Genomic DNA, 21821 nt, shown 5'->3' with positions numbered 1-21821 from the left:
GTATAATATATATATATATTTATTTACTTATATATATTAATTTTAACTATTTAAATAAACAGTAATATAAAGGGAAAAATTAATATAGGAATAAAATCTTCAAAATATTCATCAAAATAAGTATGCTATTTAAAATTAAATATGAAAAGTATGAACCACAATTTTATAAAATGATAAAAGTTATATATTAATCTTAATTATTGCAAAAAATATTATATTAAACATAATTTTTTTTTTTTTTTTTCATATTAAGATTCATATTAATATAGTGTGTATCTATACCAAAAAAAAAAAAAAAAAAAAAAAAATATATATATATTATAATATAATAAATTATTTCACAAATAATTGAATTATATACTAGTTATTAGGTTTATTAAAAAAAATGAAAAAAAAGAAAAAATTATTAATAAAATATTAAATATCAACAAATAAACTTTGTACATATATATAAAATATATATACATAATTAAAAAGGTGACAAAAAATATATTCTACTTAAAAAATATATTGTAGTCATGCACGTACAAAAATAAAATTAAAAACAATGTATTAAAAATATATATATATATATATATATATATTTAAGAAATACAATATATTAATATGTGCGCTTCTTAACAATATAGAAAAATACATTGGTCGTATATTTTATCAAATTTTAATTCAATTTTCTTGATTAATTTTTAAATTAACTAAAATTCCTGATCCTTTTATGTCTTTTAAATATTTATCGCACAAAGGTACAAATCGTAATCTATTATAAATTAATAAATGAATATAAAAAAATATATAATTATATATTAAATGATATTTATATAATAAATATGGATATAATACGTTTTATGCTTAATTTTATAATTACCCTTCTCTTAAGCATTTAACTGGAAAGCAGGCGCAAGCTACTATTTCACTTTTTACAGTATCCTATATAAATAAATAAATAAATATATATATATATATATATATATATATATAATATATATAACCTAAGGTATATATAATTTATATTGTAAGCTACTTTGTATATCATATTGATCTAAACTTTTATTTATATGATCACATATACTAAACTATTAATTTTATAAAAAAAAATAAAAATATAATATTTTAAACTTACATATGCCTTTAATTCAAATACTATAAGAGCCAAGGAAGGATAAGATATTTTCATTTGGAAAGCGGATGGTTTTGACCAACTACAAAAATAAAATAAATAAAAAATATATATATGGATAAATAAATATATATACACATATATACATACATACATACATACATACATACATATATTATTATTATATTATTTTATTTTTTTGTGTGATGTATTTAAAATATTTTCGTACGTACCAATAATTAATGTCATAAAAGTTAACTTTTGCAATTTCAGTTTTAAAGTAATATTTGTTCTCATTATATCCATGAATGGATATAGTAAGATATAGATAATAAAATAAATTATTTGCTTTTTTTAATTCTTCAAATGTTTGATAAAAATTTTTGTTTTTATATTTGGTTGAATTATTTTTATTGGAATGTGTTTTATTTCCATTATTTGATGTAGTTGTATTACTACTACAACTATTGAAGCTACTACTATGTGATAAGGATGAAGAACATAATAAGAATGATTTATATTCTGTTAACATATCTTCATATTTCTTTTCTACATTTAAACATTTATTATGTATATAATTAACATCATCATTATCATTAATTTTGTTAAGAAGTAATTCATAACTAATATGTTTATTTTTATTATCATCTGACTGAACATCTGAAAAAAGTATGTTTTTTTTCTCTTTTTCTAATTTTTGTAAATCTTTCCAGTTCTTTATTTTCTTTTTTATTTTTTTATGTGTTTGAATTCTTTGAATCATATCCATTTGAAATAATTTCTTCTTTAGTTTTTTTTCTTGATATTTATTTTTAATTGAAAATAATAAATTTATTTGATGTAATGACAATATTTGTAAATCTAATGATAAGGTATTATAATCTTGTTTTTCACTAAATCGCAACAATTCAGGTTTTAAAATATAACCAGAGTGTTTTCCACCATTTTCTAAAAACCTTCCTTTATTTAATAACATACTTAATCCATTATATTGATAATTTAATGCTACAACTTGTATACCTGCATTCCAAAATATTAAAGGATTGAAATTAGTAGACGCTAGTCGTGTTCCTGATGGATAAACTCTTGTTAAGGTTTTTTGATTATATTTAATAATTTCGTTTTCATTTTTTTTAATTAATTTAATAAATTTATTTTCACTAATGGAACATATTTCATTATAATTTCTGGTTTCATAAAAATTTCGAAACACATATCCTTTTAAACAAGAATATTCATTTAAGAGATTGTTATTTTTTAAATTAATATTATCTGTTTTTTTTAAAATATATTTTTTCTTTTCATCAAAATCTTTAATTTTATCTTTTTTCTCAACATTTAATGTATTACAAGTTCTATGTTCCTTCATATTATTATTATTATTATTATTATCGGATGAATCATTATCCATATTATTATTATTCCTTTTAATATTTAAAACGTTTCTAGGTTTTTTTCCATCTTCCACAAATTTACTGTGTTCTTCTTTATAGTTTACTTTTTCAATAGATACTTTATTATTACTCTCATTGTTTTTCATATATAATTGTTTATGATTAATACTATCCTGATTATATTTTTTTTCTATACTTTTTTCTATGTACTCACCAAAGTTTTTCTCCATTTCATACTCATCCTCATCTTCATCAAAATTTTCAACATCTACATCATCATTATGTAATAACTGGCCTTCACATTCTTGTTGAAACATATCCATATCTTCATTATCATAATCTAATTCATCATTTTCATCAAGAATATCAGACATATAATTTAGTTCATCATACATAACACTTTGTAGCCCTTCAAAAAGATAATAAAATCCTGAGCTATCATTATTTTCAAAATGCTTATATTTAACTAAAAATTTATTTTTACAATTATTTGGAGTTATATTATTAATTTCGTCTGTTGTTTTAGGTATATATAATTGGTTACCCAATATAGATATTAATATTTTAGCAATTAAATTTTTATGCTTATTTTTACAATGAATTTCTAATGATAAAATTATTGGATATGGAGATGTCGTAAAACCGAACATTTTACATGCTATTAGAGTATCACAAAATAAAATAGAAGAAGTTAATTTATATCCATAAAATCCATGATACACTACTATATTCTTATTAAAATAATAACAATCAAATTCTACACATCTACATCCATCTAATAATATATATATATATTGTTCTATATTACTAGTACTAAATATTTGTTTTCTAGCTAAATAACTATTATGACTACTATTAATCCAGTAATTACATAAGGGTAAATTCATATTTTGATATACCTTTGCATACTCTGGGCACATAATACTATTTTCTTTTGATAATAAGAAATAAACTAAACCAATCTCGGTTAAATATTGATTATCATCATTATTGATAACAAATGGGATATTATATTTTTTAATAATATTTAATAATTTATATATAACATTAACTTTTATAGGATACATATTTGGTATATTTTGATTAATAATATTGACACAGCTACCTACATTATCATTATTATTATTGTTTAGATTAGATTCTTTTTCATCTTTTAAATTATGATGACATGTCACATCATCATCATTATTATTATTATAAATATTATCATTATGTGTATTTTTTTTATTAACTACTTTATTTTGATCACCATAAAAGTATTTATTTTTTAATATATCCAATATTAAAAGATAATCTTCATCATGTATTATAGAATTATCAGAGAATATTAATGTATTGGATATATCCATATTATATTTTATATTATCCTGATTTATATCATGGTTACTTATTTTTTTAATTATATTACAATCATAATTATTACTAATTGATTCATTTGTTATTTTATTATTATTATTATTGAAATATGTATTATTTTCCTTAGACATAATATTGCCTTCATGTTTGCTAGAGTTATTTTCTTCTTTATTATATTTATCTCTATCAATAGTGTAATTATTATATATATGTGAAGCTTTTAAATTATCGTCATTTTTGTATTTTATGGAAATATCTTCTGTTTGTTTATTTTCATTAAAAATTTTATTATTATATGTAGATGGATTCATCATGTCTAAGTAATCTGCACCATCTTCATTTTTTTTTTTTAATTGTAACATTTCTGGACTTTGTTGACACACCAAGTTTGAGTTTCTATAATTCTGATAATAATTATTAAATATAAATTCTTCACACTTCCCTTCACATTGTATATCAATTAGGAATTCAATAAATTTTTTTTTATCTATATAATTAAATTTTTTATCTTTATATTCATTAAAATATATAGAAATGTGTGTATTTGAAAATATATGTTCTAATATTTTCGTAAAACCTATATAATTTATGACAGCTTTATTTTTATATATAGAAAAATAATGATATAATATTTGCATATTTAAATATATATTAAGACTTCTCAATATAATATATAATTGAGATAATGTTAAAGCATTAATATCTTTTAATCCTGATATTATATAATTATCATATAATTTATTACTTTCATATAAAAAGGATTTCATTTTTTTCTTTCCATTTCCTTTATTAACTAATTTATATTGATAATACATAAGACCAAATAACCACATTTTCCATCTTTGTATATCTAAAAAAGTTAATCTTAAATTTCTTTGAGTACTTATAATTTCAATAGATAAATTCTTATCATCTTCTTTCTTTTTAAAAAATAAAGATTCAGAACCATCCAAGATTTTTATTATATCACAAATATATAAGGATGGGTTCTTTTTCTCACTTAATTTTTTCTTTTTTGAATTCCATCTTATACAATAATTATTAACATCTAAATAAAAAAATTTTAAGGTTTTCTTTTGAAATATATTATTATTCCATTTATAAACATATTCTCCCTCCTTCATTTTTTCTAAGCATATTGGTAAATATGCATGTGTTAATACATTCTTTATATCAAATGATAACTTAGATTGAATACTGTTGTCGTTTTTATTATTATCCATATCATTTTTAAGAACTTTTATTTCAGACGTTCTCTTATTCTTCTCATTATTATATACCACATCCTTTCTTTCATTTTCATCATCGCTCATAATTCTACCTATTCTTTTATCTTCATTTCTTTCTACTATATTATTATTATATCCATATGAATCAATTTTCGCACTAAGGTTCATTAGGGCTCAAAATGTAAAAAAAAAAAAAAAGAAAAAAGAAAATGGAAAAAAAAAAAAAAAAAGAAAACGAAAAAGAAAAAATTAATAGAATAAAATGAAATCAAAAAAATATATAATATATAATAATATAAATATTATATATGTATTATATATTTATAAATTGTGATCATTAACTTATAATAAAGGAATAATATAAAATCACAAAAGGTATATTCATTATTATATATAAAAAGAAATAAAATCATACATTAGAAAAACGAAAAAAAATAAAAAAAAACATATATATATATAATATTTATACTTCATTGAATATATATAAAAAATTAATACATTGAAATCACACAAAAATAAACATTTACAATAAATTATTGTTAAAAAAAAAAAAAAAAGAAACAAATAATACATAATATATCAATTCAATGAAAAAAACATTAAACCATCATATCAATTAAAAAAAAATAATATATGAAGGAAAATATAAAGAAATGAAAAAGAAAAATATACATGTATTAACATTTATAATATATGATTATATATACACTTAATTTATAAATAAAATAAGAACATAAAACAAAAAAAAAAAAAAAAAAAAAAAAAAGATAGAGAGTAAACTATAATAAATAAATGGAAAAATAAAAACATGTAAATGTATAGTCAAAAAAAATATCATTAAAAATAAACTTCCTCTGAAAAATCTGAACCAAAATGTATGAGAATTTTTATAAATTTAATTTTTTTTTCTTAAATTGTTTATAAAATACATATACATATATATATATATAATATATATATATAATATATAATATCATGTGTATATCATATGGCTATTAAAATAATATCAGTGAACTATAGGTTTCATAATATTTGAAAAAAATATATTCTTCAATTCATATAAATAATAATAAATTAAAATTTATAAAAAAAAAAAAAAAATTATTAAAATGAAGACATATATATGCTATATATTTTTATAATATAACACTGATATAAACAGGAAAACAAAAAAAATATAATTATATATATATATATATATATATAATGTAATTTTTAATAAGTATTAATTTATAACATGGTAGTATAAAACGCATAATGTATTTTATAATGATCAAAGAAAGTTTAATAATACATTTATATACTTATAATATATAAATAAATAAATATATATATATATATCTTACATATTCTATAAAAGAAATATATTAAAATGTAATATTTTTTTATACACTATATTTATAATATTTATATGGAATTATTTATAATAGAAGGATATATTAATTATTTATAAAAATAACATTATATATATAATATATATATATGAAAACATAACAAGATTAATAAATTAATATTTCATGTTGTATAAGTAATAAAACACAATTAAAAATCAAAATAAAATAAAATTTAAAATTAAAATTAAATTTAAAAATTTTATCAGATATAAAATAAAAAAAAACTGCAGTAATGCGTATACATATAAATTAGACAAAATTTAACTCGCGTCATGCAATCTAATAGGATTATAAAATATATATATATATATATATATATATATATATATATATATATATGAAAATTTTGTTACATGTTTAATGATATATTAGGTGTATATAATTTTTGTATAATAATTTAAGCTTATATAACATTAATCATAGAAGCTTGTTCAATTAAAGGAAATAATATAAAATAAAATGAAATAATAAATTTTGTTTTACATTAAAATATATAATCATACTTCTCTATATATGTTAACATAATATATACTTATATTCATATATTTATTGTGACCCTATAAATAACTATTTCATATGTAATATACATATAAAATATTTGAAAAATTATTAATAGACATAAAAAACATTTATAAAATATATTTATTAAAAAAAAAAAAAAAAAAAAAAAAAAAACATGTGTTCACATTATATAGGTATTTTTATTTTTTTTATGTGTGTAAGCATTTTAATTATATAAAAATATATAACACATATATTTATTTATTTATATATATATATATGTATATCATTAACACGTTTATATATTATATCATTACATTGTGATAAATATTTATTATATACGTAAAAATATATAGATGAATATAAAAAAAAATATATTCACATATATATATAATATGTATTTAAATGCTCATTATATATATTATATATATATATAATCATTTTTATATATATAACATGATTTAACTTATTGATATAACTAATTAACATATGTATTTATTTTTCTGTGCATAAAAATACATTCCACATTTGTTATTAATTATATTGATTTATTACATTTATATAATAATCTTATATTTTTAAACAATAAAAAACATTCATAATTTTTTTTATTTTTATTGTCCTTAGCTAAAAATTTGTTTACCATTAAATTATAAAAATATATAATATTATATATGTATAACTTAGTCACAGATTTATAATATTTAAACCGTTAATATTATATATCACATATATGTATATATATTTAAATATTATTTCATAAATGTTTATTATTTAATGTTTTATTATATATAAGATGAATATATATCAAGTATAAAAACTAAAAAATATAAATATGTATATATAAATATTATTTATGTATAATATTATGTGATAATTATTAACATATAAATATAAAATTGAATCATTCAAAAAAAGAAAAAAAAAAAAAAAAAGGGGAAAAAAATATATTGTATTTTTTAACCATATATAATTATTTTTGTTTTTTTCAAGTTATTTTATATATAAATATATGATAATAAAATATAATTTTTTTAATTTTTTTATAATTAAATTTATTAAAATAAAAAAATTAATAATATATAAAAAATCATAGGAAAGATACATTTTTTTAAAAATATATATTTAAGAACAATCTTTTATAATATTACTACAATCATTTCAAAAAAAAAATTTTGTTCTTATAAAATAAAATATGTTGTATACATAATATATATCTTATATACATAATGCAACATTAATTTATTTTTTACTATAAATAATATATATATATTTATATAAATAGGACGCTTTAAATAAAAATAAAATAAATAAATAAATAAAAAAAAAAAAAAAAAAAAAATTAACGAACTAAAAAAAGATTAATAAAAATTATCTGAAGTTAAAATGTAAAAATATATAAAACTTATAAAAATTAAAAAAAGTCTTTAAGTTCAAAATAAAGAAAAGGAAAAAATTTTAATTTAATATAAATTTATAGAAAAATAAATTGTTTATGTAATAATAATATAACAATATTATTCTCTCCTTTTTTTTTATTTTTTTTCCCCTTTTTCTTTTTTTATTATATATATTTCATATTTTTTATAAAAAAATAAAAAATACAAAGTTGTCCATAAAATATATTTATAAAAAGTTTTATAAAATTAGTATTATTATATATGCTTGACTTATTTTTTTTCTTTTTTTTTTAATATATATAATTTTAAAGGTTTTAGAAATATTTTTTTTTTTATTTATTATATTTTTTTACGATCTTTTGTAATATTTCATATGAATTATATATTTATTTTAATATTTAAAAAAAAAAAGAAGAAAAAAAATGTACTATATATAATAAGGGGGATATACATATAATAATAAATATTTTATAAATGATTTATATATAATAAATTTATTATGGTAGACTGACAATATATTTTAATTTTTTTTTCTTTTTCTTTTGTAGTTATTCCATATAATGAATTCATTTTATTATCATATAATCAAAAAAATAAAAAAAAAAAAAAAAAACAACAACAACAAAAAGAATAAGAATAAAATTCTTAAGTTCTCGTTTATAAGATAATTCTTATTTTTTTTACTTCTATGTAAATTTTTTGTATTTTTTAATTGGGTGAATAAAAAAAAATCGTCATATTCAATCTTTATTTTTTTATACACCTACTGTTTATATATGACCATGTTGTATTTTATTACATTATAAAATTTATAAAATACAAAATAAAAGGGCTAATTCAACATAATATATATTTATGAGATTAAATATTTTATTTATGTGTTTTAATAAGGGTTTATTATAATATATATATATATATATATATATATATATATATATATATATTCATATATACTTATTTCCTTTTTTTTGTGCATAGGGTTAAATTTGCTTTTACATGCCTTAGTATTAAAATAAAATTAAGAATAAAATATATTTTTAATTATAAAATTTTTTATTTAAATATATAATTGAGTTTGTCTTAAGATTCTCTTTTAATTAGAAAAAAAATGAAAAAGGAAAAGGAAAACCTTATTCCTTCATAATAGATAATTTATTATGTCATTTACAGATAAAAAGGTATAATGTATAATATATGAATGACTTTTTTTTTTTTTTTTTTTTTTTTAAAGGAAAATTACCACTTAATTATACCGATTTTTAAATATATCTTATAAAATATATACAAGAAGATAAATCATAATATGTAAACATGCTTTTTGTATAGCCAATTTTTTTTTTTTTTTTTTTTTTTTTTATTCCCGATGTGTGCAATATAAATTTTCATTTATCTCATATGATCATCCTTAAGTGTTTTAATAAGAAATAAAAAATTATCTATATTTGAAAATTATAGAATAAATCTTTGTCTCTCTGTGTATATATATATATATAACAATTTTAATTTTAATATATTATACTTCTTTTAAGAATATTTATATAAAAGTCGAAACATGAAAATGATGAGAAAAATAAATAAATAAATAAATAAATAAAATAAAAGAAAATAAAATAAAATGAAACGTTCTTTCTGACATTTACATGAACTCTTAAAGAAAACCAAATATATATATATATATATATATATATATGTATATATATTTGAAACCATATATATCTAGTGCAAAGACAGTATATTAAATTTTATTTCTTATTACCTACATTTCTCTAATGAATAAAGAAAATATTGAAAAACTAATAAATATAATAAATTTATTAGATAAAATATCTACGAATAAACAAGATAAAAATAGTTATGGTGAGCATAATGTAAATAAATTTTTTTCAAGTGAACTATCAAAGACGTTAGATAGTTTAGAATATGGAAAGAGCCTATTCCCATTATGTGAAGAAAAAGATAAAGCAAGTTCAAATATAAATAAAATAATTAGTAATTTTAAAACAACTAAAAGTTTTTTCTACTTTAATAAGTCCTCCTCATTAAATAAAGATGAAAATATAGGTGAAAATATATATCAAAATATAGATGAAAATATGGATAAAAATATGGATAAAAACATATATTCAAATGAGCATTTAAGAAAAAACATATATTCAATCTCATCAAGTGTAAAAAGTTCTCATAGAAAAAAAGATAATAAAAATATAACGAAGTACAAAAATAATGTTAATATAAATGATACCGATATTCATTTGAATACAAATCAAAAAAATATTAAATATAATTATTTAAATGAAATACAACTGAAGGGAAAAAAATTCAAACGAGGAAACAGTTTTTCATCTTCTAGTACAATATTTTCATTTATCAAACTAAAGACAGATAATGTAATCGAACAAAGATGTACTTCTAATGCATTGAGAAATTATTTTAGTGATACAGAGCTTTTATCATACAAAAATAATTATAAAAGTAAATATAATTTGTTAAAAATGTTAAAGAGGGACGAATTAAAAAAATATGAACAAGAAAAATTTAAGATTCAGAATAAAGGAAGAAAGAATCAAGTTGAGAAAGAAGAATTAATCGAAGAATTCGAAGGTATGTATTAATATATATGTCTCGATGTATATAAATATATATATATATATATATATATAAGACACCCTCACATGCATATTTATAATAATAATGGTACTTAGTTTTGATTTTTTTCCTATTATATAGATGGATGCATTGATAATAATACCATAGGACAATTACTAGAAAAAATAATAGAACACTTGAATATTAATTTGAAGCATGTCTTAAATAAATTTAAAAAGGAGGTATCAACAATTATATAATTATATAATTTTTCTTTTCTTTTTTTTTTTTTTTTGAGATTCTTTTATTTTTTATATAATTTAATTTTTCTTTTTTTTTTATAATTATAAAGATAAATAAATTATGTAAACTTAACGACACCTTAAGTGGAAAATTGGAAAATGCCCTAGAAAATAACGATGAACAGGTAAAAAAAAAAAAAAAAAAGAACTAACTAAATAAAATATTATTATATACGAAAATATGAGAACATACTTTTGAATTATAAGAATTATATATTCTTATTTGTAATATGTTAATCAATTGATATTTTATTTTTGAAGGCCCAAGAAATAAGAGATTTAAATAAGAAAATACATTTAATAAAAGATCAAAAAACAGAAATGCATAAAATTATTGAAGATTATGAATTCAACATGGTGAATACAAAGGTAAATATTTTATTAAAAAAAAAAAGAAAAAAAAAAAATGGAAAATATATTATACATAAAGAATATAAATTAAAAATGTTCACAAATCTTTACATATTATATTCATTTTTTCACAAAAGAAATTAGAAAACTCACAACAAAATTACGTAAAAGAAATAGATAAATTGGATGACGAAATAAAATATCTGAAAAACGAACTGAATATGATGAAATCTACAAACCTTAAAATAAAGGAAGAAAAATTACATTTGAAGGATAAATTTAAGAAATATAAGGGCAAATTTCACAACGAAAAGAACAAAGTACGTAAACAAATAATATATGTATATCAATTTGGATACATTTTATTTTAATATTATTATTATTTTTTTTTTTTTTTCATCTTTTCTAGTTGCAAAATGCAAATGAGTTAATTTTAGAATTAAAACTAGCCCAAAATGAAAGAATAACGGAGAAAAACTTAAACATTATAAATGTAAGAAAATAAAAGAAAAAATTTTAATAGAACAATATTTTGTTTTATATCAAAAACGAATGTCTTACATATATTAAAAGGTTTTATGATTAGATCTAAATGAATAAAATACATTCAAATGTACGAACATATATATATATATATATATATATTTTATAGAATGAATGTTCCAAACAAAGGGAGATATTTCCATATGAAAAAAAAAGGAAAATTATTATCAACAGGTAAATAATAATATAATAATTCATTAATAAAAACATAAAAAAAAGTTTAATAATTAAAAAATTCTAAATATTGTTCCTTTTTTTTTTTTTTTTTTTTTTGTTAGATTTAGGAGCGACACTATATTGGATAATTTTGAGAGGATCAAAAAAAAATTATTTGAAAGTAACGAAAGATGTTATATTTTATCTAAGACTAATTTACAACTATTCAAAGGTATAAGGAATAGAAAGAAAAAAATATATACGATGAATAGAGAAATGTCTCATCTTAAGTACATTTTATTGAAGGGAAAAGAAAGAATGAGTAGATTTACTTTATTGGATTCGAGGGTAATACACAAATTAAAAATGGAAAAAAGATGAAAATGAAAATAATATGATTATATTTTTAGAATATCATAATTTTTTTAATATTTTATTTTATATTTTTTTTTTTTTTTTTTTATATTGAATAGGAAAATACAGAAGGGCTCAGAACCACTAATAGTAATGATTTATATAAAGGTCTATGTAAAGGTTGCTACAAATTAAAAGATGAAAATGATACAATATCAGAAAAATCGTATAACAATAAAAGAAGTAATAATATGATTGATGAAAAAATGTTATATGAGAATTCTAATAATTTTGATCTCATTTTAAATAACAAGAATAATGAATATAATTTATTAAAGTATAGATATGAAGTACTATACAAGAAATACATAAAATTATTAACAACGTATTCTTGTAAGAATCAAGATTTTACATTTAAAAAAACAAAAATAAAGGAGGAAATTATTCCTAAGAAGGATGTGTTTCATTCTTTTTATGTTAAGAATACGAAAAGTAATATAGAAAAATGTCATTCTAAGGATAACAAGTTAATAAGTTATATAAAGGCAAAGGTGGTAAACAAAAAAGATATGTACAAAAAGAAGTTTAAGCATTATGCGGGTAAAAAAAAAAAAAAAAAAAAAAAAAAAAAACCAACTGGAATAATAAAATCATATATATATATATATGTAATAATCTCATACATTTATATTAATATATTCCAAATTTGTAGAATCCAATAATTATAGAGATTTGGAATTTTATATATCTAATCATATATTAAATAAATTAGATATGAAGGATATTCTTAACATAAGATATGTTTATTCTTATGGAAATAAAAATGGTAGCTCAGTATAATCTCATAATATAAATTTATACACACATATAAATAAATAAATAAATATATAAATAATTTTTTTTAGTAGGTAAAATGTTATGTCATAATACGTAAAATTCATTGGACCATAATAAGCGTATATGTTTAAATATTTATATATTGCTATATTTTAATGAGTAATAAATTTCATTATGTTTCATTTTATACAAAAACAAAATACATATAAAAAAACAAACATATAAACATATAAATAATTAAATAATTAAATAAATAATTGAAGAATAATATCAATTTGTTTAATATTATTATTAATTCATTTAAGTCATAAAATGTTCAAGGTTGACATTTTACAACACTTCAGGGATATATTCAAATTAACATTATTTTTATAGTATAATAAATTGTAAAATAAATATATTTATATACATATATTTTATTCATATATAATATTAAGTTTGTATATATATATATGGAGATATTCAAGGGCAAATATTTTGTTTCAAGAATATAAAGGATTATATACTATATGTATTATATATATATATATATATATATATATATATATATATATATATATATATAAATATACGTATAGATATAATAATATTTTTTGTAACGTTTATAAATATATATCTTTATATGCTTATTTATTAATTTTTCATTTTTTCCCTTAAGTTTCATGTTTTTATATGTTGATTAGATTATTTTCCTAAACAAACAAATAAATAAATATATATATATTATATATATTACATATTATTCTTTTTAAAATTAATTTTTTTTTGGTGTTTTTATTTGATTATATTAAATTGTGCTAGTAACCTTTATGTTTTAACCGAATTTTATTAAGAACAATATTATTAAAAAAACAGAAAAAAAAAATATTTATACATATATATATATTATTATATTTATATGCTTATATATATATATATATAGTACATAAAAAATATATAAAAATAATTATTTTAGAGGTGTTTAATAGGAATATAAAACGTGTGAGTAAAGGGAAGGAAAAATAACTAAGAATGAAAATATATAAGAGTACTTTTTTATTAATTTTTGAAATATTTATATTTTTTTGTTACATTTTTCAAAATGAATTTGTTAAAGGTTCGTATGAAACCAAAGGATATCCCTTAATTCATCTAATGAATAATAATGAGTATACAGGTTCTTCAAATAATTTTATTAAGAATAATTTGATAAATTTATTATATATATATAAAGATGTAAAATTCGATGAGACGAAGACATTAGGAATAGATTCTTTTTTAGATATAGAGGATGATACAAAAATTGAAAGATTAATTAAAGAAAAGATGTTATATATTAATAAATATATAAACAGCCGTCAGATGATAAAACATTCTGGTTTTATATATTTATATGAAATAATTGAAAAAAACAATTTTTATTTTTTAATACATTTTCTTATGACAAATAATAATAATGGTTTAATTATAATATTACCAGAGGATATGTATATAAATGTAGACGAATATTATCGTATAAATAAAATAAACAAATTGAATGATGAAAAAAATAAAAATAAAGTTATTAGCCAAGAATTATTAGAAAAACGAATAATATTTATTCAATCCTTTATATTAAATATGAAATTACAACAATCAATTTATTTTATAAAAAATAATAAAGATATAGAAAAAATATATGAAAATTATCAAAGTAAATTTGCATATTTTGATTTAACAAGAAATGTTAGTATTAGTCCAATATCTAAAATACAAAATGTATATAAAATGAATTCAAAAAGTTTATATTATTTCCTTAATAAAAATAATAATATACATATTAATACTATATTTAATAAACAACAAGATAACCAAACATTTCTTTTAACTAAACAAAAGACAATAATTATTTGTGTTGATTTTAATGTGTTTAATATTTTTAGTGATTTACCTTCAAATACTACTTTTACCAATTCTAGTCTTATTGTTATACAAAATTTAATTAAACTTTTTTATGATGTATATAAAAAAGAACAAGTAAATTATAATATTTTATTTTTCTTTACAAATTATTATTATGGTATTCAAGATTTTTTAAATTCAGTAAATTCTATATTTAAAGAAAATATTGAATTTATTATATGTCTAGATAATTTAAATAATTCAGATTTTTTTATATATGAATCTAATAAAACACAACCAGAAAATGTACAAGAATTTTATCGAATCTTAAAAAATATAGTTAAAGATAGTACAAAAAAAAATGTTCCAATAGTAAATGAAAAAATTAAAATTCATAATAAACATTTACCAAGTCTTCATGAATATTTTGTATTAAATAAAATTAATAGCTTTTCTTTATCATCAAACAAAAAAAATAATAACTTGATATTTTTAAATAAATTCCCTATGTTACAACCTAAATTAAATATTAAAAATGTAAAGAATAATATTACCATTATTTTTAAATCTTTATATTTATATATCACACAAAAAAAAAATACCCAAAAAGAAAATACACAACAAGTAGAATCAATAGAAACAAAAGAAAAACAAAAAACTATGATAAATTATATAAATAATAATATCAATTCTAATGAAGATATTAATACTATAAATTATAATCTTAATAAATATAATAAATTTTTTATATATAAAGAAGATATATTAAAATTATTTAATTATTTTAAAACAATTATCAATTCTAATATTACTGATACAAACTTTTTAATTAAAGATTATAAATTGACAACTGATAAAAAACAAAAATTCTTTTATCAAAAATATGCTAATGTAACATTTTCAATGGCAATATCTTATGTGTTCCATTATGTGCATCTTTTATTTGTTGTTATATTTTTGCTTCTTATATATATTTGTGTGAATTATTATTTCGTCCCCATGTTTTATAAAAACAAAATAAAAGCATCATAAAAAAGGAAATACATAAATATATATATATATATATATATATATATATATATGTAATAATTAAAATACATGCGAAAATGTATCAATGTTTTATTTTTTTTTTTAAATATTATATATATTATTGTTATTATCTAAAGGTGTAGAAAATTAAATTATGATCAGAAGAATGTAGAACAATCATAGTAATCTATATTTTTCTGTTCATATATTAATTCATTTTTTCTTTCTTTTGTTTATTTTTTTTTTTTTTTTTTAAAGAAAGGTTTGTACTTGTTGCTACAACTTTTCCCCACATTTATCTTATCAAATTTGTCCCTTTTTTTATTTTAAAAATTATATATATATATATTATTTTTTATTTTAAAAAAATTTACAAATTTTCAATATGTTAACATTAAATTTCTTCATATTCTTTTTTATTTAAAAATTAACAAAAATTATATAAATAGTTCATTTATTTTTTATTATTAAAAATAAAACTTAATAAATAATTATCTGTATATAAGAAATGAAAAAGACAAAAATTAAAAAAAAAAATTAATATATATATATATATATACTCATATAACATTATTACATCATAAATTAATAGTGTAGTTATTAATAAATATACATAATATAATACGTTATAAATAGAAGATTAAATCAAAATTACATATATATTAAAGAAATGAAACGTTTGTTATTAAAAAATTATATTTGGTACAAAAAAATTAAATTAAAAAATGTAGATAAAATTATAATTCAAAAATATATAAATATATTATATATATATATATATATATATGTCTACATAAATAATAAAAAGATAATGCACAGCATTTATATTAAATGATATATTTTTATAAGCTCCTTTAAAGCATACATATAAATAATTAAAAAATAATAAAATGAATAATTACATATATATTGAAAAACATTAAATATTTTAACTTGAAAAAATTAAGATTATTATTAAAGACAAAATAAATTATACATAAATATATGAATACAAAGATATAGATATTATGATATTACGTAAAAAAAAAAAAAAAAAAAAAAAAAAAAAATTAAATAAATAAATAAATAAATATATATATATATATATATATAGGAACAAATATCCAAACACTTATATCTTATATATATTGGTCTTTTTTTTTTTATTTCCCATTATATCTTTATTCCTTGTTGGAGATAATGTATTATCGTTCTCCACTTTTTATATATAAGTAAACAATAACAAAATATAGTCTTCTCGTTTTATTTATATCCTTTTAAAGATTCACATATTAATAATTTAACATTTAATTATATATATATATATATTTTTGACACATTTTTTAAGGTATATATGTATATATTTTGTTTCGTTCGCTTTCAGAGGAATAATTTTTTGTCAAGCACTTTTCTGAGAACAATGACTTTCTAAATTTATAGATGAAAATCCATCAGCACTTATAATATTTGAAAAATTTGAATTAATAGATGAAGTTTGTATTAAACTTTCATTTGTTTGTGTTAAGAATTTATCTTTAATTTTTATTTCAGTTTTTACTTTTACCGTTTTATTTTCTTCTTTTTTATATACATTTATATTTGTACTTGTATTTACATTTGTATTTGCATTTGCATAGTGCCTTAAGCATATCATTTTTTTTCTTAAGGATTTATAACTTAAATTAAAATTAACACAATTATATTTTTCATGTTTCATAGCATAGTCATCTTCTTCATTTTTTCTTTGTTTTCCATATTGTGAATTTCTTTTTTTTGGATCATCTTTACTATTACTAATAACACTAGCTCTTAACAATAAATTGTTTTTGCCCTTTACAATATTATTATTATTATTTGTAACATTTAATAATCTTCTAGAAGATGGATATGGATTATTAGCACCTCTCAAATTCATTTTTTCTATACTTTTTCTTCTTAGAATATCATATTTTTTTTGGACTCTTATAATTTCAAAATATGGATCACTTATTTCTTGTGTATCATAAGAACAAAAAAAATGTTTCATTCCATAAACCACCTTAACACATTTTATATTAATTTTATTTAAATCTAAACAAACATTTTTTATACGTTCATTTGATAAGTCTAATAAATTGTTATTAACAATATTACAATTTAAAATAGCAAGTTCTTCTTCTTTTTCTTCTTTATGTTTATTTATATCATTATTTGTTATATTTAACAATGAATTATTTAAAATATTAGATTTGTCCTCTTCCTTATTTTTTAAATTAATTTCGACGTCTTCTTTTATATTACTATACGATGGAGTATTATTTTTTATATCATATGTATCATTATGATTATTATTATGTTCTGTGATTGATTGAATTACATTATTATTAATTGAGATTTCGAATTTTGTCACATTGGTTATATTATTATTTATATTAGGATCATCTTTCTGTATATTAATATTAAAATTTTTATCAATATTATTACTATCAACAATATTATTACTATCAAGAATATTGTTACTATAAAGAATATTACTACTGTCCATAATATTACTACTTTCCATAATATTACTACTATCCATGATATTACTACTATCCATGATATTACTATTGTTCATAATATTATTACTGTCCATTATATTACTACTGTCCATTATATTACTACTGTCCATTATATTATTACTGTCCATTATATTACTACTGTCCATTATATTACTACTATCCATAATATTACTACTATCCATAATATTACTACTATCCATAATATTACTACTATCCATAATATTACTACTATCCATAATATTACTACTATCAACAACATTGTCATTATTATTTGTGTAACTATATACTGCAAGATTGTTTGTAACTTCTTCTTTTTTCAAAACACTGAGTCCTTTCCTTCCCGGTTTCTTAGTAGAGGATCTTCTTTTTTTTATTATATTTTTCGTGCCTGTTAAAGCATCCATTTCTTTTAAACAATACGTACTACCCTTCTTGTCACCTAACAACCTTTTCTTTGTACTAAATATACCAGTACTACTTCTTCTTCTTCTTCTTCTTTTTTTATTTCTATCATAATAAAATGATTTCAAATAATTTTTGACATTCATTAAAATTTCTTCTTCTCCTTTTAAGGAATAAAAGAATTTATAATACTTTTTAAAATATTTCATTTTGAAAATATCAAAATTTTCATATTTACAAATAGTATATCTTCCTCTTCTTATAAGTTTAAAAATATTCAATGCACAATATATATTTAAAGTGGTTACTATATATTGTTTTACATTTTCATAATATTTTTCATATTTCTCTTTAACAAAATCTAAAATTTCAGGAACCGTTACTCCTTGATTTAATATATCATCCTTTTCTTCTAATCTTCTACTTATATTAATTTTAGAGTTATCATAATTCGAATAAGGATATGATATATTTTCATTTTCACAAGCAGGTGATATTTTTATGGTAATCATTGAGTTATAATTGTTCTTGTGATTTTCTTTAGATTCATTAGCTTTAAAAGAAACATTATGATTTTGTTTGACATCAGAAATATTTTCATCTTCTTTTTGGGTATCTTTAACAACACTACTGTTTTCTTTATTAACGCTATTATTATCACAATTACTTTCTTCATTATTTTCTACGTTATTTGGTTTCTTACTATAAAAATAATATGCGTAATAGCTATTTCTATTGGACATATTATTAAGATCGTTTATGTTATGATTACTATTATTGGTAGTATTATTATGATTATCAACACCTTTAGGTTTATTACTATTAAGATTATCATTAATTTTATTACTATTATTATTGTTATATTCTTCCCTTTTAGTATATCTTATTAAATTCATATCCTTTGAAATGTATTCATTTTTTTTCTTCTCCTCTGGAATTAAGGTATATATATTATTGTCATTCAAATTAACTTTCAACAAAGCAAACATTGCAATTTTTATAATTTCAAAAATAATATTTTTTTTCATATTTTTTAAAAATAAATATTTTTCTTGTTGATCTTCTACTAATCTAAATTTCACAGTAGAACCCATATATCTCCACAATGTATTGGTCGTATAATTTAAATATTCACAAATTCTATCGATTTTTATATTATTATTTCTTAAAGGAATATTAGTATTAAATAAATTCATACTCTTTTCTAAATTAAATTTCTTTGATTTATGACGTCTAATAGGTAAATTAGGGGTACTGATAGTTTTTTCAGTAACATAACAATTTTTACTATTATCACATTCTGTTTTTATTTCAATTTTATTTTCTACATTTTCATTGGAATTAGGAATATTACTATCAGTATGTTCTATTTTTATTAATATATTTTCCTCTTTATTTGTATCAATAACATTTCCATTTATACTATTTATGTCACCCATAGATGACCTTCTCCGTTTTCTTCTTTTTTTCCTCCCTCTACCTTTTTTTGTCTTATCATCAACATATTCAAAATCATAACTACGTGGTTTTCTTATTTTCCTTAAATTATGATAAAGGCTTGCATTATCATCATTGTTCACTGTATTTTCGTTGTTCATTTTTTCTTTTTTTTCTTTATTATTATTATTATTATTATATTTTATATAATATATTTAATGTTCTATTAGATTATTTATTATTTATTCGTTAAAATTTTTGTTGTTCTTCTATTTTGTTTTCCCCGTTATTTTCTATTTTAACAATGGATTGTCTTATGCGTATATTTGATATGTATTATATATATATTCATAAAAGAGATAATAAAATCCATTAATATATATAGTTTTTATACCAATACTGTTTTATAAGACGGCTGTGGGAAGATAAAAATATTAGAAAGACATTCATATATGTAAACATATAAACATAATAATATACACACATAAATATATATATATATATATATATATATATATGAATAACAAAAAATTAATGTCTAGTACTAATGAATGATATTATATCATATAAAAGAAAGTACCTTCACACATATAAGAATATAATATACATATATATGTGAGTATTACATTTTTCAGTATACATATATATTTATATATATCATAATTATCTTTTAAATTATTAAAAAAAATCATTCAAAATTTAATTAAAAGAGTTTTACAACAACACAAGAATGGAAGTTGAAATATATAAATTATAAATTTAAAATATGTACACTTATTTTGCTTCTCTTATGTATATATGTTCTATAATTATTATATATATGTATATATGTTATGGCACGGCAAAGTGAAGAAAATTAAAGAAAAATTTAAACTGTACTTGTTTTTCAATGATAACAAAAAAATTTATAATTCTTATTACATATACGTGCATATATAAATATATATATATATATATATATGTAATTAATATAGTAAACGTTTTCATAAAATATATACATATAAACATAAATATATATATATATATTAAACAAGTCCTATTTTGTTTTATTATA

At 17.5% G+C, this 21821-nt stretch overlaps 4 protein-coding genes across 4 annotated transcripts; 2 read left to right on the top strand and 2 right to left on the bottom strand.

Annotated features, from left to right (window-relative positions):
- Nucleotides 1–666: 666 nt before the first annotated feature.
- Nucleotides 667–5264, bottom strand: PGSY75_1013500 (phosphoinositide-specific phospholipase C; the record flags this gene model as incomplete). Its single annotated transcript, XM_018785900.1, has 4 exons — nucleotides 667–757; nucleotides 866–927; nucleotides 1121–1199; nucleotides 1351–5264. The coding sequence occupies 4 exons, from the start codon at nucleotides 5262–5264 to the stop codon at nucleotides 667–669; spliced, it is 4146 nt and encodes a 1381-aa protein (XP_018641517.1).
- Nucleotides 5265–10160: 4896 nt separating this feature from the next.
- Nucleotides 10161–13617, top strand: PGSY75_1013400 (hypothetical protein; the record flags this gene model as incomplete). Its single annotated transcript, XM_018785899.1, has 11 exons — nucleotides 10161–10992; nucleotides 11119–11219; nucleotides 11330–11404; nucleotides 11541–11648; nucleotides 11768–11950; nucleotides 12040–12123; nucleotides 12283–12347; nucleotides 12452–12677; nucleotides 12803–13283; nucleotides 13396–13509; nucleotides 13589–13617. 11 exons carry the CDS (start codon nucleotides 10161–10163, stop codon nucleotides 13615–13617), a joined length of 2298 nt encoding a protein of 765 aa, XP_018641516.1.
- Nucleotides 13618–14531: 914 nt separating this feature from the next.
- On the top strand, nucleotides 14532–16412 carry PGSY75_1013300 (hypothetical protein; the record flags this gene model as incomplete). The annotated part of the gene is made up of 1 exon (XM_018785898.1): nucleotides 14532–16412. The coding sequence occupies one exon, from the start codon at nucleotides 14532–14534 to the stop codon at nucleotides 16410–16412; it is 1881 nt and encodes a 626-aa protein (XP_018641515.1).
- Nucleotides 16413–17787: 1375 nt separating this feature from the next.
- Nucleotides 17788–20928, bottom strand: PGSY75_1013200 (hypothetical protein; the record flags this gene model as incomplete). The annotated part of the gene is made up of 1 exon (XM_018785897.1): nucleotides 17788–20928. The coding sequence occupies one exon, from the start codon at nucleotides 20926–20928 to the stop codon at nucleotides 17788–17790; it is 3141 nt and encodes a 1046-aa protein (XP_018641514.1).
- Between the last annotated feature and the right edge of the window lie 893 nt (nucleotides 20929–21821).

The sequence above is a fragment of the Plasmodium gaboni genome, chromosome 10 (genome assembly GCF_001602025.1).
Source record: "Plasmodium gaboni strain SY75 chromosome 10, whole genome shotgun sequence".
Taxonomy (NCBI): Eukaryota; Apicomplexa; class Aconoidasida; order Haemosporida; family Plasmodiidae; genus Plasmodium; species Plasmodium gaboni.
This window is presented reverse-complemented; position numbering and strand designations above follow the sequence as displayed.